At 60.8% G+C, this 13,226-nt stretch overlaps 1 protein-coding gene across 10 annotated transcripts; it reads right to left on the reverse strand.

Annotated features, from left to right (window-relative positions):
* Positions 1-32: 32 nt before the first annotated feature.
* SLC4A11 (solute carrier family 4 member 11) lies at positions 33-13,159 on the reverse strand. 10 transcript variants are annotated; one of them, XM_063633469.1, is made up of 21 exons: positions 12,717-13,159; positions 11,485-11,635; positions 11,132-11,176; positions 7,815-7,979; positions 7,643-7,692; positions 7,160-7,391; positions 6,997-7,078; positions 6,589-6,712; positions 3,951-4,169; positions 3,770-3,863; positions 3,536-3,661; positions 3,335-3,448; positions 3,118-3,250; positions 2,790-2,863; positions 2,125-2,377; positions 1,947-2,053; positions 1,696-1,864; positions 1,439-1,612; positions 1,113-1,308; positions 860-1,029; positions 33-468 (listed from the first exon to the last, which is right to left on the reverse strand). In XM_063633469.1, the coding sequence occupies exons 3-21, from the start codon at positions 11,160-11,162 to the stop codon at positions 399-401; spliced, it is 2,583 nt and encodes an 860-aa protein (XP_063489539.1). In that variant the 5' UTR covers positions 11,163-11,176; positions 11,485-11,635; positions 12,717-13,159; the 3' UTR covers positions 33-398. The 10 variants fall into 10 exon arrangements, with proteins under 10 accessions (XP_063489539.1, XP_055120866.1, XP_063489538.1 ...); XM_055264891.2 differs by lacking the exon at positions 11,485-11,635 and having other exon boundaries at positions 7,815-7,967; XM_063633468.1 differs by lacking the exon at positions 11,485-11,635.
* Between the last annotated feature and the right edge of the window lie 67 nt (positions 13,160-13,226).

Here is a 13,226-nt window from a genome sequence, read left to right on the forward strand (position 1 = left end):
TGGCAGTAGCAGGGACACAGGTGGCACATAGGAGCCTAGAAACAGGAGCTTTATTCTCTAATGTGCGTACACCAAGTTCCTTACACAATCAAGGAAATGGTTTCTCTTTCAGGCATCGACTCTTTTATCAAAAGAAAATCCATCCTGCTCAGTCCCACCCACCCTGGGCAGAAGCTGCCCTGAGCAACGCTCTTGGCCCAAAGCTAAAGGATAATGGGAGAGGGGTGGGCACACACCACTGCACCCCTACAATGCCCAGATGCCCCAGGCCTGAGTCAGCCATGAGAAGGCGCAGCACAAAGCAGTCACCCACACACCTACACCTCCCCTCACAGCTCCAGAGCCAGCCTGGGAGGACGTGGAGAGCTGGCGAATGGGGCGTGGCCAGGGCCTGCCAGTCAAGGCCTGTGCTCAGCATCCATGACATCTAAGTACTTGGCTTCAATGATTCGGGGCAGCAGGATATAGCTGTGGGGAGGGAGGGAGAGGAGGATGATCCTGGGTCAGGCAGAAGGCAGTGGGCACCCATCCCAGCCCACCCACAGGGCCAGGCTAGGCCTCTCCTCCCCGCCCCCTATCCCCAGCCCACCCACTCTCCACTCCTAGACTGGAGCCCCTCCTGCCCACCACTCACCCCAGCCCACCCACTCTCCACCTCTAGGCTGGGCTCCTCCTGCCCACCAGCCACCCCAACCCACCTACTCTCCACCTCTAGGCAGGACTCCTCCTCCTGGGCACCCACCCCAACCTGCCCATTCTCCACCCCTAGGTGGGAACCCTCCCCCCAGACGCTGCCGCAGCCCACCCCTTCTCCACACCTAGACTGGGCCCCTCCTGCCCACTGCCCACCCGCCTGTACCGGATGGGGATCATGGCAATCATGATGAGAGGAAAGATCATCTTGATGTAAGGCAGGGAGCTCATGCCGAAGGCGCACAGCAGCAGCAGCTGAAGCACCTGCAGGCCTGTGAAGTAGTGGATCTTCCTCTGGGGCACCCTCCGGATGTAGTGTGTTGGGGGGTACGCAGTCTGTGGGCGGCAGGGACTGGGTGTGGGCAGGCATGGGGCTGTGTCCCCAGCCATGCCACCCCCTCACGGGGCCAAGCGCTCACCTGCTCCTTGAGCAGCAGGGCCACGCGCTGGACGAGCTGGTTGCCATCGAGGGAGGTGAGCGCGATGTAGAGGAAGAGGCCATAGAGTACGGGCTTGGGGATCCACTGAAGCGGGACTGGCAGCAGCAGCAGGGACAGGCCCACCAGGATGCTGGCGCCCAGCGAGGTCAGCCGCGTCTCCTTCACGTTCACAATCCTGCGGTGCCCCGAGCCGTGAGTGTCACCTCTGCGCCCCTGTCCACAGGGCGTCATCCCTCCCTATGTCCCATGTGGCCAGAGGCTCCCCACTCCTCAGGGTCCATGGCTCTTGCCTGCCTCACACTCACGTGTCATAGATGTGCCCGTTCTCCACACGCTCCTCCACTAAGGCCAGGGCTCGCACATGCAGCGGGGAGTGGGGGTAGGCGGCATGGATCCAAGGCAGCCCAAACAGAGACAGCCCTGTGTTGATGATGGCCAGGAGCAGGAGGTCCCAGTGGTAGGCAGTGCCCTTCACCAGCCTGCAGCAGACGGGCACTCGTGGACAGAGCCCCACAGCAGAGGCCCGGGCCCCGCCCACCCCACCCTCACCCACCCTCCACACCTGTTCTCCGGTGCATTCACCAAGGCGGCCACCAAGTTCTGCTCGATGAAGAAGAGCATGGACAGCAGGAAGCCGAGGCCCATGGCACTGCTGATGGCCCTCAGGGACAGCGACTGGATCTGCGCCATCGCAAAGGGGCTCTCGCTGGGGTTGTAGCGGAACTTGCTCACTGCAGCAGGGGACAAGCTACTGCTATGCCTGCAGTGCCTGGGGAGCCACGCCACGTCACCCACCGCCCGGCCCCAACTCACTCTCAATTTCCTGGAAGCCGTGGGAGCTGATGAGGGAGAAGGCGAGCACCGCGATGGGCAGGGCGCAGTCGGACAGGATCTCGCGCACGCAGGGGTGCAGGTAGGGGCTGGGGACAGCAGGTGCATGAGCACAGCTTTTGGCCCATGCGGCCCCTCTCCTCCCCATGCAGCCCCTCACCTCTTCTTGAATTGGTAGAGGGTGTAGCCCAGCCAGAGTGTGCCCAGCATGATGAGGAGGCTGAGCACCGCGGTCGCCTGGCCTGAGTGCGTGGCCGAGGGCAGCTGCGTGGGGCTGGCCAGGAAGCTGGCGTTGAGGGCAGTGTGCAGGCTGGCGTTGAGGCTGGAGCCGAGGCCTGACAGGCTGACCAGGGATGAAGTCCTTTTTGTGTGGTAGTCGTCCAAGTAATGCCCATAGTAGTACTTCCAGAAGACTGTGGACACAGACCCACAGGCCTCAGCCCTCTCCAGCAAGTGGCAGGGGGACGCCCTGGAGGGAGGGGATCTCAGGGAGAAAGGGCTCCAGGGGGAAGGTGAGGGGACCCTGCCGACGTGCCCATGCACCCACACTCCTGCCCACTGTCCCTGTCCCATCTCTGACACCTCATCACAGTCGGCCCAGTGCCTCTGTCCCCACGGCTGGTCCCACCTCGGGTGGCCCCGTCACCCTCCAGCGTGGGGTTCTCTGCCCTCTGCCAGCCCGGTGCTCCCAGAGCACTGCACCCTTGATCACGGGCACACACTCAGCTTGAGCCGGTCCTATCTGCCCCAAGCCAGGGGCAGTGCAGAGAACCTCCCATCTCAGCTGAGCACCCTATGCAGCAGGTGGCCCCCAGCCACACTCACTTTTAACCATGCCCTTGACAGCATCCAGCACAAACGTGATGGAAATGAAGAGGGCAATGATCTCCTCCGTCGACCTGCCAGAAGGCAATGAGCCTCATCAGAGCAGGTGTCGTCAGGGGGCAGGTGGGGAAGGCCTCCCCGAGCCCCTGCACAGTCCCCTGCCTCCTCCTGCCAGGAAGAAGACCAGGGCCCCAGGCCTTGCCTGAGCCCACCTCAGCCCCTTGGGGCAGCGATATGGTGGGAGCACCCCCATCACCCTGGGGTTACAGGGCGCTGAGCCAGATCCCAAGCCTTGAGGGTCCCAGCAGCTCACGGAAGGGCCAGTCACCTCTTGAAGAGACTCATGACCAGGCTGAGGTTGAAAAAGGCATAAAGCGCGAGGAAGAAACTATTCCACAGGCCCGTCCACGCGTAGAAGGAGTTGAAGTCCAGGTCATAGTCATCACAGATGACACGAATCACTGCAGGCAGGGGGCAGGGCGGGTCAGGGCCCAGCAGGAACTAGGGGTCTCAGGCACCATCTCCCGCCTCAGCCCCCACTGCACCCTGGATGTAGAGCGCCAGGGGCGCGGTGGTCAGCAGAATCACCAATGGCTGCCCGGAGAAGAGCGCGTAGAGCAGGCCCCCGATGCTCTGCCCGGCTATGGTCTTCTGCACGTCTGTGGGGGTGAGGAGGTCAGGTAGGTGCCGCAGCCCAGGGCCCTGCCCAGCATACCCCCACCCACCGCCCACCGCCAGCCCCTCACCAATGGCCCCATCTGTGTTCTCATCATTGAGGGACCCGAAAGCGATGGTGGGCAGGAGGCAGGCGAAGTAGAGGAACAGGGTGGTGGTGATGTATTTGCCCACAGCCTTGTTTTTCCCAATAATGCCTAGGAATGCGGGATGGGAGAGAGGGTTTGCTGGGGATGCAGGACAGGCACACATGTGGGCCCAAGGCCTAGAAAGCGGAGGTCCAGATGGGCCATGAGGCCACGTACCATCAGTGAAGTCCAAGGGGTACAAGGGGAACCTGCGTGCGATGTCCTCCCGGATGCCCTTCCCGAAAGGGACAAAGTCCTTGCACTTTGGGGGCTGGAGGAGAGGACGGAGCGCCTGTTAGCCCTGTCCGGCCCATGCCCCTGCCAACCCTGCCGGCCCACGCCAGCCTCTACCCTGTACCTCTGGGTGTCTGTGGGCAGGGAGGGAGACCGTGCTGCGTTCCTTCATTCTCGGCGCCACTGGACCGTGGCTCACCATGGTGAGCAGCTGTCTCTGATGCACCAAGGCCTCCTTGAATTCCTCCTCTGTGCGGGTCTCCAGGAGCTTCTGGCGGAAGGCGATATCCGAGAACATGGTGGCAAATGTGCGCGCCACCTCCATCGCAGTTTTAGTGCTTTTCTAGGGGTGGAGGATGGGAGTCACATCTACCACCCCTGTGGAACAGAGGAGGCCCTGCCCGGGCCGAGCAGGTGGAGGTGCTCTCCCCATGTTTTTTGTCTGTTTGTTTTTTGTGTTTTTTTTGAGACAGGGTCTCACCGTCACCCAGGCTGAGTGCAGTGGCACACTCACGGCTTATTGTAGCCTCGACCTCCCGGGCTCAAGCAATTCTCCCACATCAGTCTCCCGAGTAGCTGGGACCACAGGCATGCACCACCATGCCAGGCAATTTTTAATTTTTAACTTTTTTGTAGAGATGAGGTCTCACTATGTTGACCAGGCTGGTCTCAAACTCCTGGCCTCAAGCAATCCATCTGTCTAGGCCTCCCAAAGTGCTGGCATTACAGGCACGAGCCACTGTGCCCAGATGCTGGTAGCAGGTTTTTTTTTTTTTTTTTTTTTTTTTTGAGACGGAGTCTCGCTCTGTCACCCAGGCTGGAGTGCACTGGCGCAATCTCGGCTCACTGCAAGCTCCGCCTCCCGGGTTCACGCCATTCTCCTGCCTCAGCCTCTCCGAGTAGCTGGGACTACAGGCGCCCGCCACCACGCCCGGCTAATTTTTTTGTATTTTTTAGTAGAGACAGGGTTTCACCGTGGTCTCGATCTCCTGACCTCGTGATCCGCCCGCCTCGGCCTCCCAAAGTGCTGGGATTACAAGCGTGAGCCACCGCGCCCGGCCGGTAGCAGGTTTTATTCCACAAAGTTCAGGCATTAGTGTACTCTGCCATGATTTCAACCAGGTCAGCAGATCACCACAACTACCATCGATCTATATTTTTATTATAAACTCATGATTTCTTATAAACTCAAGATATTACTTTTATCCTAAGCAACAAAAGTCTGTGTAATCACAGATAATGAAATCACAATGGAGAAAAATGTTTACCCAGCTACGTTTCCCCAGTGGTATTTGCACTGTCTGCTGGTTTGACTTTCAGAGAGGATCCAAGCCCATCAGGCACTCTCTCTCTCGCCTGGCCAAGGTGAAGCCCGTCCATGAACCATGAACTCATGAACTCAGTGTCCAGCCCTCATCATGGCAACCTGCTCACCTAGGGGTAGTGTCTGCCTGTCTGTTGCTCAAAGCTATGGTCCTGGGGCACTGTGCATGTTTGCTTTAGAAGAGGCCCATGCTTGGCAGGGCATGGTGGCTCACGCCCATAATACCAACTTTTTTGGGAGGCTAAGGCAGGCAGATCACTTGAGGTCAGGAGTTCAAGACCAGCCTGGCCAACATGGTGAAACCCCATCTCTACTAAAAATGCAAAATAATTAGCTGGCTGCAGTTTTTTGGTGGTGGCGGGTGCCTGTAGTCCCAGCTACTTGGGAGGCTGAGGCAGAAGAATCTCTTGAACCTGGGAAGCAGAGGTTGCAGTGAGCTGAGATGGCGCCTCCGCACTCCAGCCTGGGCGACACAGCGAGACTGTCTCAAAAAATTAAAACAGGCCGGGTGCCTGTAGTCCCAGCTACTTGGGAGGCTGAGGCAGGAGAATGGCGTGAACCCGGGAGGCAGAGCTTACAGTGAGCTGAGATCGAGCCACTGCACTCCAGCCTGGGCGACAGAGTGAGACTCTGTCTCAAAAATAAAAACAAACAAACAAACAAACAAACACAAAACCCCAAAAGAACAGGTCCATGCTCCTGAGGAGAGCCCAGTGTCAGGGGCTGGGGGATCCGCCTCAAGGCACCAGGCTTTAACTCAGCTCTGGGCTATTGCTCCTTCTGTGTGGGCACCCTGCTGGGGGCCACTCCTTCCAACCCAGGGGCTGCCCTCCCTCTCACACCAGCATAGTTGCATTTGTGGAGGTTCCCGCTATGTCTGAGATCCCTGAGAACCCCATGTGCACACAGAAGGCCAGGGGCAGAAGCACGAGAGGCTAAGGGAAGCTGAAGCTGAAGGCCCTGCCAAGGCCTTGGGAGGGGTCCTGGCAATCATCTGTTGAGATTCGTTAAATCCTTTTCCTTAAAAGACTCCCGAAATTGTATCAGTTCCGGTTCCCACAAAAAACACGGTGTCCCAGCCAGGGGGTATGTGGCCCAGGAAGGAGCAGGGACCCTTAGCCGGCAAATCACAAAGTCAGCCAAGTCAAAGAAGGGCTGATGAGCGGGCAGGCCAAAGGAAGGCCGCATGTTTGAATAAGGATAGTGGTCAAAAGCATTTCCTTTCAGTCAAGGAAATACAAACTTTTCGGCAACCCCTGGGGAAATGAGGACTCCCCGGGCCTAGCAAGATGTTTCTGACACACCCACAGGGCCGAGGTGAAGGGGAGGGGTGAGGACCAGGCCTTCAGAGGCCAGGACATGTGGGAGGGGCCCCCAAGGAGAGGGCGGGTAACCTGGGGCCCTCCTTCTTCCCCAGGACACGGCACTACCCACTCACCATCTTGGGTGGGGCCAGCACCAGGATGACGAACCGGACCTCACAGGAATTCTCCCCCCAGTTCTGTGGACGAACCAGGCGGCTGATGCACACGTGGCGCTTCTGTAGGGCCTTCATGGTACAGCTGGCAGGGGCGGGGAGGACACAGTGCACAGTTGCACCCTGGGGAGCTGGGGCTCCCCTACCCAGAACCCCCTCGATCTTGACCCCTGGTGACCTCTGCTAGGAAGGGAAAAGAAGAGCAAATGGGATGCTCCTTGGCAGTGCTCCAGCCCTCTTCTCCCAAGTTGGTTGGGCCGCCAGAGCCCCAGGACTCACAGGTGGGCCGGCCTCTGCAGGGCACAGAGGACATGGGACGCCCAGTTCCACTGCGACAAGAAGTGGGAGCCAAGTAGCCTGGCAACTCACATGATGCAGAGCCATGACTGTTGGTACCGCACCCCTGTCACTGTGGCGGTGACCCCTTGGATGGTATCTGACAGCAGGTGGACTGAGGAAAGAGTGAAGGGGAGGGTGCTGGGTCAATAGCCCCCTTCTGATGCCCCCGCCCGGGCTGGGAGACCGGCCTCACCTTTACCCTGCATGGGTGCCCCGGCATCGGTGAAGAGCATGGCCATGAGCAGGTCCAGGTTGCAGTTGGGCTCGTTGTTGTCAGGGTCCTGGGCGAAGCGGCGAAGCATGGTCCGCAGCACGTTATCCAAGGAGGTGGCTGTCTCGTTCAGGACGATGCTGGCCTGCGCCAGGAAGCCATCCAGGTCGCGATGCGCACGGATCTCTTCCTTGAAGTTCTTTAACTTCAGGTACTGAGGGAACCCCAGGGACAGAACCACACGGGCCCATGTATGAGATGCTGTCACTGCCTGGTCCCTCCCTCCCAGCCAGCCGCAGCAGTCCAGCCCCCAGCCCCCAGCCCCCAGCCCTGGGCTGGTGTGAGCTCCCTGGTGAGCTGCTCCTGGAGGCATGGGAAGAGGGGAGCAGCAGGAGGATTCTCAGGGAAGCCATCATCTCAGCCCCCAGGTAGAGGCCCCAGGACCACTGCAGGACAGCTGTTCACCTTTCGGGAGGTGTGCAGGAGCACACAGCCACCGGAAGTCGCTTCATTTTCTGCTGGAGAAAAGCGGGGAGGGCTGAGGGTGCCACCCTCTCCTCAGGTCTTTCTTAGTAAGGCGAGTCACACCTGCCCAGTCCCATGCCCTCCCCCAGTCTGCCCTGCTGCAGCCCCGTACCAGTGTTGGTGGCCTGCATCTCGAGGTTGACATTGACAAAAAAACGGATACTCTCGCCAGACACGATGGAGGAGTTGGCAGTGTCGAAGGCCTCATCCCCCAGGATCTCCTCTTGGGCTTCGAAGGTGTCATCTGTGTCACACTTGTAGTAGCCTAGAGACCCAGCTGCTACCAAGAGAGACCCCCAAGAGCAAGAGGGCCTGGCTGTTAAAGTGCCACACACAGGAAGGAGGGGCTCCAAGCCTAAGGAGCAGGGACCTCTGGACTGTCCCACTCTCGGGCCGTGGTGGGAGAGGCCATCCCATAGGCCAGGAAGGCAGCTTCTAGTCCTGCCCCAGTCCCACACAGGACATGGCAGCTGCCACACAGTCACTCTCCAGCATTCCCTAGCCGCTGAGACCAGGACCCTGCGCAGCTTTGACCCTTCAGCGTGAGAAAAACATGTCCACTCCAGACACACTGGGGCAGGCACGGAGTGCAATAATGCAGACGAGACTGCCTGGCCCCTGCCCTCCCAAACTAGGGAACAGAGGGAAGGCAGAGAAGCTGCAGTATCCATGTCTCTCTCTCTCTCTCACACACACACACACACACACTGCCTTGTGGGCACAGGGTCTTAGAGCTCCCCCTCCCCAGGAGGGCAGGTGGGGAGAAGCATCGAGGCTAAGAGACCCAGTATAGGTATCAGACAAGGTCTAGGGAGCAGGAAAGACAAGGAAACAGAGCCAGGGGCTGACAGGGGAGAGGACCCCAAAGCCTCATGTCAGCCCTGCCCCCATCATGCCCCTCCTTCATGTCCTGGGGGCCCTGGGTAAGGGCACATGGAGAGTGAGGGCGTGTAATGGCACCTGTGGGATGTGGGACCCCAGAGCTGAGAGCCTGCTCCTCTTGGTCCTCAATTCCTGCAGCTGGCCCGCAGCACACCCCCCTTCCTACGGGAAGATTTCCTGGTAACATGCAACTATTCCTCTGCCCTGAGCCCTGTGGTGGCTCCCTGCAGCCTACAGATCACAGCCTGAGCCAGCCCTGCTCCCCCTGCCCTGACCACTGGCTCCTCAGGCCACCCGGTCAGCACCCTAGGCATGCCAGGTCCTGTCCTCCAAGCTGAGGGCTTCCCTCCCTGGAGGGCCTTTTTCAAGACTCACTTGGAACCTCCTCCTCCAGGAAGTCCTCCTAGATCCCTGCCTCACCCCTGGCCACTGGCAGCCCTTCCTGTCTTGTGGGTCCCCTAAGGTTCCTCACTTGTAGGTACTCCCAGGAAAGGGGACCTCGTAGCCCAGACCCCACTGATGCCTGACAGACACCTGTGCAGAAACAGGGAGGGGTCAGCAGCACGCCTGCACCTGCCAGGGAGTGACTCACCCTGACTCACTTCTACTCCCGCCGCCAGTTTCCTTGGCACATCCCAGGCCCTGTTCCCCCAGTGTCCTGAGTTTAGCCTGGGCCCCTTCTGGACAGGAAGCCCTAGTGCCTCCTACATCAAAGTCCTCAGGGACTGGTGACCCCCAGGCCCAGGACTGCACTACCTCCAGAGCCCAGAGAAGAAACATTAGGTCAAAAGACATCCTCGCCTTTGGGAGGCCGAGGCGGGTGGATCACGAGGTCAGGAGATCGAGACCATCCTGGCTAACACGGTGCAACCCCGTCTCTACTAAAAATACAAAAAGAGGGCCGGGCATGGTGGCTCACACTGTAATCCCAGCACTTTGGGAGGCCGAGGTGGGCGGATCACGAGGTCAGGAGATCGAGACTATCCTGGCTAACACGGTGAAACCCCGTCTCTACTAAAAATACAAAAAATTAGCAGGGCGTGGTGGCGGGCGTCTCTAGTCCCAGCTACTCGGGAGGCTGTGGCAGGAGAATGGCGTGAACCCAGGAGGCGGAACTCCAGCCTGGGCGACAGAGCGAGACTCTGTCTCAAAAAAAAGAAAATACAAAAAGAAATTAGCCGGGCGTGGTGGTGGGCGCCTGTAGTCCCAGCTACTCGGGAGGCCGAGGCAGGAGAATGGTGTGAACCCAGGAGGCAGAGCTTGCAGTGAGCCGAGATCGCGCCACTGCACTCCAGCTTGGGCGACAGAGCGAGGCTCCATCTCAAAACAAAACAAAACAAAAGACATCCTCGCTGCTTTGGTTCTGAAGCTCATGACAAACTCCTTCCTCCCCATGTCAGGCTTGCCTTGTTTAAACTGTCTGGTTCCCCTGGCCCGAACTTGTTCCAGCCTCCCCTCTGCCCCTCAACCAGCACCCACTAGTCCCCTCCACTGCCCTTCACACAGCCCCATTCTTCCCCCATTCTTCCCCTGATGCCCTGAGCTCTGCCTTAGGCTTAGTACTCAGGTCCCCTAGATTAAGGACCTGCCCAGCTGACACTACCAGGTCCCTGGGGGGCTCCTGCAGTGCCAAGTCCTAGTCCCAGCCCCATACATAACCTGCCCACCAGCAGCCTAGCACACAGAGCCCCCATGTCCTGGGAGCCCTGGGTAAGGGCACATCAGCCCTGTGTCTACGCACTGCGCCACAAACAACCCTCGAATGGTCAGGTCACTCATAGGGCCAGGCACAGACACAGCCTGAAGCCAGCCCAGAGACATGAGGAGGAAGACAGCTGGACTGGTACAAGCAGGGACAACAGGAAGGTGCCCGAGGGACTGCAGCACAGAGGCCTTATATTTCTTTCTTTTTTTCTTTTTCTTTTTTTTCAGACAGAGTTTCACTCTGTCGCCCAGGCTGGAGTGCAATGGCGCCATCTCGGCTCACTGCAAGCTCTGCCTCCCGGGTTCACGCCATTCTCCTGCCTCAGCCTCCCCAGCAGCTGGGACTACAGGCGCCCGCCACCACGCCCAGCTAATTTGTGTATTTTTAGTAGAGATGGGGTTTCTCTGTGTTAGCCAGGATGGTATCGATCTCCTGACCTCATGATCCAACCCCTCGGCCTCCCAAAGTGCTGGGATTACAGGCGTGAGCCACCGGCCTTTCCCTCCAGGGCTGGGTGAGGACAGAGGGATAGGGACATACAGAATTCTTGGCCCAAGGGTAGTCAGATAACAGGTCATTGTCACAGAAAACCTTGGGGAAGAACCCCAGAGGGTCCACCTGGTCCAAGTAGCCCAGGAGAAGGGGCAGCCTGCCCTCCCAGGTCCACGGGGGATCCGCCCATGTCTAGCTTCCTGGAGAGTGGAAGCCAAAAGCATTCCAGCACTAGAGTGGCCCAGACAGGCGCCCAAAGCCACAGGACTCCGGTGAGTAGGCTATGCGCCCTGGAGGCCTTTGCCCGACAAGCTCTCTCTGCACACGCACACTCCCGGAGAGGTACTCACTTGAATCCTCAAAGTATCCATTCTGCGACATGGTGGGAGAGTTTTCTGCAAGGGAAGCCGAAAGGTCACCAGCCCCATAGACCAAGCCCTGGACCTCCTGTGTGCACCTGTCTCCCCGCCCCCCGACCTGGCTGATTCCTTCACTCTTCCGAGGGATGCAACCCAGGCCACCCTAGGGAGAAAGGGAAGCAGGGAACAGTGGTCGGGAGGGGGCCCCATGAGGAGCGGGGGAAGCCAGCCTTAATCTCAGAAATTCAATTCCTTAGCCCATCTGCTAGGGGCTGCCCAGGCGGGCCAGAGGCGAGGAGGAGAGACGTTCTAGGGATGTCTTCCCACCGAGTTACTACCAGTACCATGTTCGCTAATCCAGGCTTTCCCGACAAAACCCTGCCCCGCTGCAGCGGGAGGAAGGGACCGGGCCCGAGCAGGCCTCTGCCCCTCTCTCCTCCGATGCCAAGGCGGGGGATCTCTCTGCACATCCCTCTTCTCACTCTCAGACCGGTCCTGGGGGCCACAAACGCCCATTGCAGGCGCAGTTCCCCCGACCCCCGTCAAGCTCCCCGGGTCACACGGGGGCCGACAGGCAACGGTCTCCTGTCCTGGGCCCGCGTCCCGGCCGCCTGGAAGACAGAGGCATCGGTCCAAAAGGGAGAACAATTGGGGCTGGGAGGAGTGTCTGAGGGACACATGGGTCGGGGGAGGCTGTGCCCTCCCTGGGCCGGGCCCCGGATGGTCCCGGCTGTTTGTGCCTCGCTGTCGGAGGAAGGAAGCGACAGGAGGGGACGCGTGCACGAGAGGAAAGCGCCTCCAGACTCGGGGACCCCGGGGGTCGGGGCGCAGGATGTGAATGTAGGCGAGGGGCGGGAGCCGGGGCTGCATCCTGAAGTGGGGGGCGGGGGCTCTGGGGCGCGTCCCAGGCCGTGGGAGGGACAGCAGCCGTGGGCGACGAGGGTCTGGGAGGGTTGGGCCGGTGCACACTCCGCTTCCGTCCCGGCGGCCCACGTGCAGGTAAAGGATCGTACAAACCTCGGTCCTGGCCGGGACCCTGGGCTGGCCCTCGTGTGTCAGGGCAAGGGAGAAACTGCTGCGGCCGCGCAGGGCACGGTCAGGGGTCCCGGGACTCCCAAGACCGGGCGACCCCCACCGCGGCGCCGTACAGGAAGATGCCCGGGCAGAAGGTAAAATGAGACCTTCCGAGGCGGCGGCCCGCCGGGCTCCCAAAAGCTCGGCGCTCGGGCCACTGGGAGCCCCACAGCTCCGCCCTGCCCACTTTCTAGCTCCCTGCCCTCGACCCGCTGCATCATCTGTTCAAACCTGGTAAGAAATTCAAGACGGCGACAGCAGAGCCCTAATGAAACCACGCGCGCACTGGCCGCGAAGCCGCGCCCGGGCCTCCCGCACCAGCGCCCTCCTCCCCGCGGCTGGGAATCCCGCAGCCCTCTCGCCCACCGGCCCCGGCCCGCGCAGGCCGACGGCATCCGCGTTCTCCCCGGGGTCCCCGACGGCTCCGCGTCCCCGCCTGGCCGGCCTCGGTGGCGGAGACCCGGGCAGCCTTCCCGCCGCACCCCCGGGTTCAGGCACCCACCGCACGGCTGGAGATGGAACACGCGCCTGGTGGCCGCGGCCATGGCACACTCGTGCACTCACGGCCGGGCTCCTCACGCCGCGCTCCGGCGCTTCTGGACCCCAAACTCGGCGACTCGGGCAGGCCAGCAGCGGGAGCCGGCGACACACCCCCGCGCCGCGCCTGGGTCCTAATGCCGCTCAGATGCCACGCCCGGGGCGGTAGACAGAGCTGCCGAGGGCTGGGACACGGCCGTCCGCCCCGCGCCCTCACCCGCGGGAGGCTGCTCCAGCCGGGCTGGGCTGCTCCCCGCCGCCCGCAGCTGCTGGGCCAAACCGAGTAGACCCGGCTCCTTCGAGTCTGTGCGCACTGGACCCAGCGAACCCAGCGTCGCGGGGTTAGGGGCCGGACGGGGCCGGGGAGCTTCTGGGAAAACGCTCGACTGGACCACGAGCCCACCGAGCTGTGCGACCGAGGCAGACCCCGGGAGGGCTTCCCCCGCGTCCGCTTTAAGTACTTGGCCGGCCCCTG

Source organism: Symphalangus syndactylus, chromosome 24, assembly GCF_028878055.3.
Source record: "Symphalangus syndactylus isolate Jambi chromosome 24, NHGRI_mSymSyn1-v2.1_pri, whole genome shotgun sequence".
In the NCBI taxonomy this organism is placed as follows: domain Eukaryota; kingdom Metazoa; phylum Chordata; class Mammalia; order Primates; family Hylobatidae; genus Symphalangus; species Symphalangus syndactylus.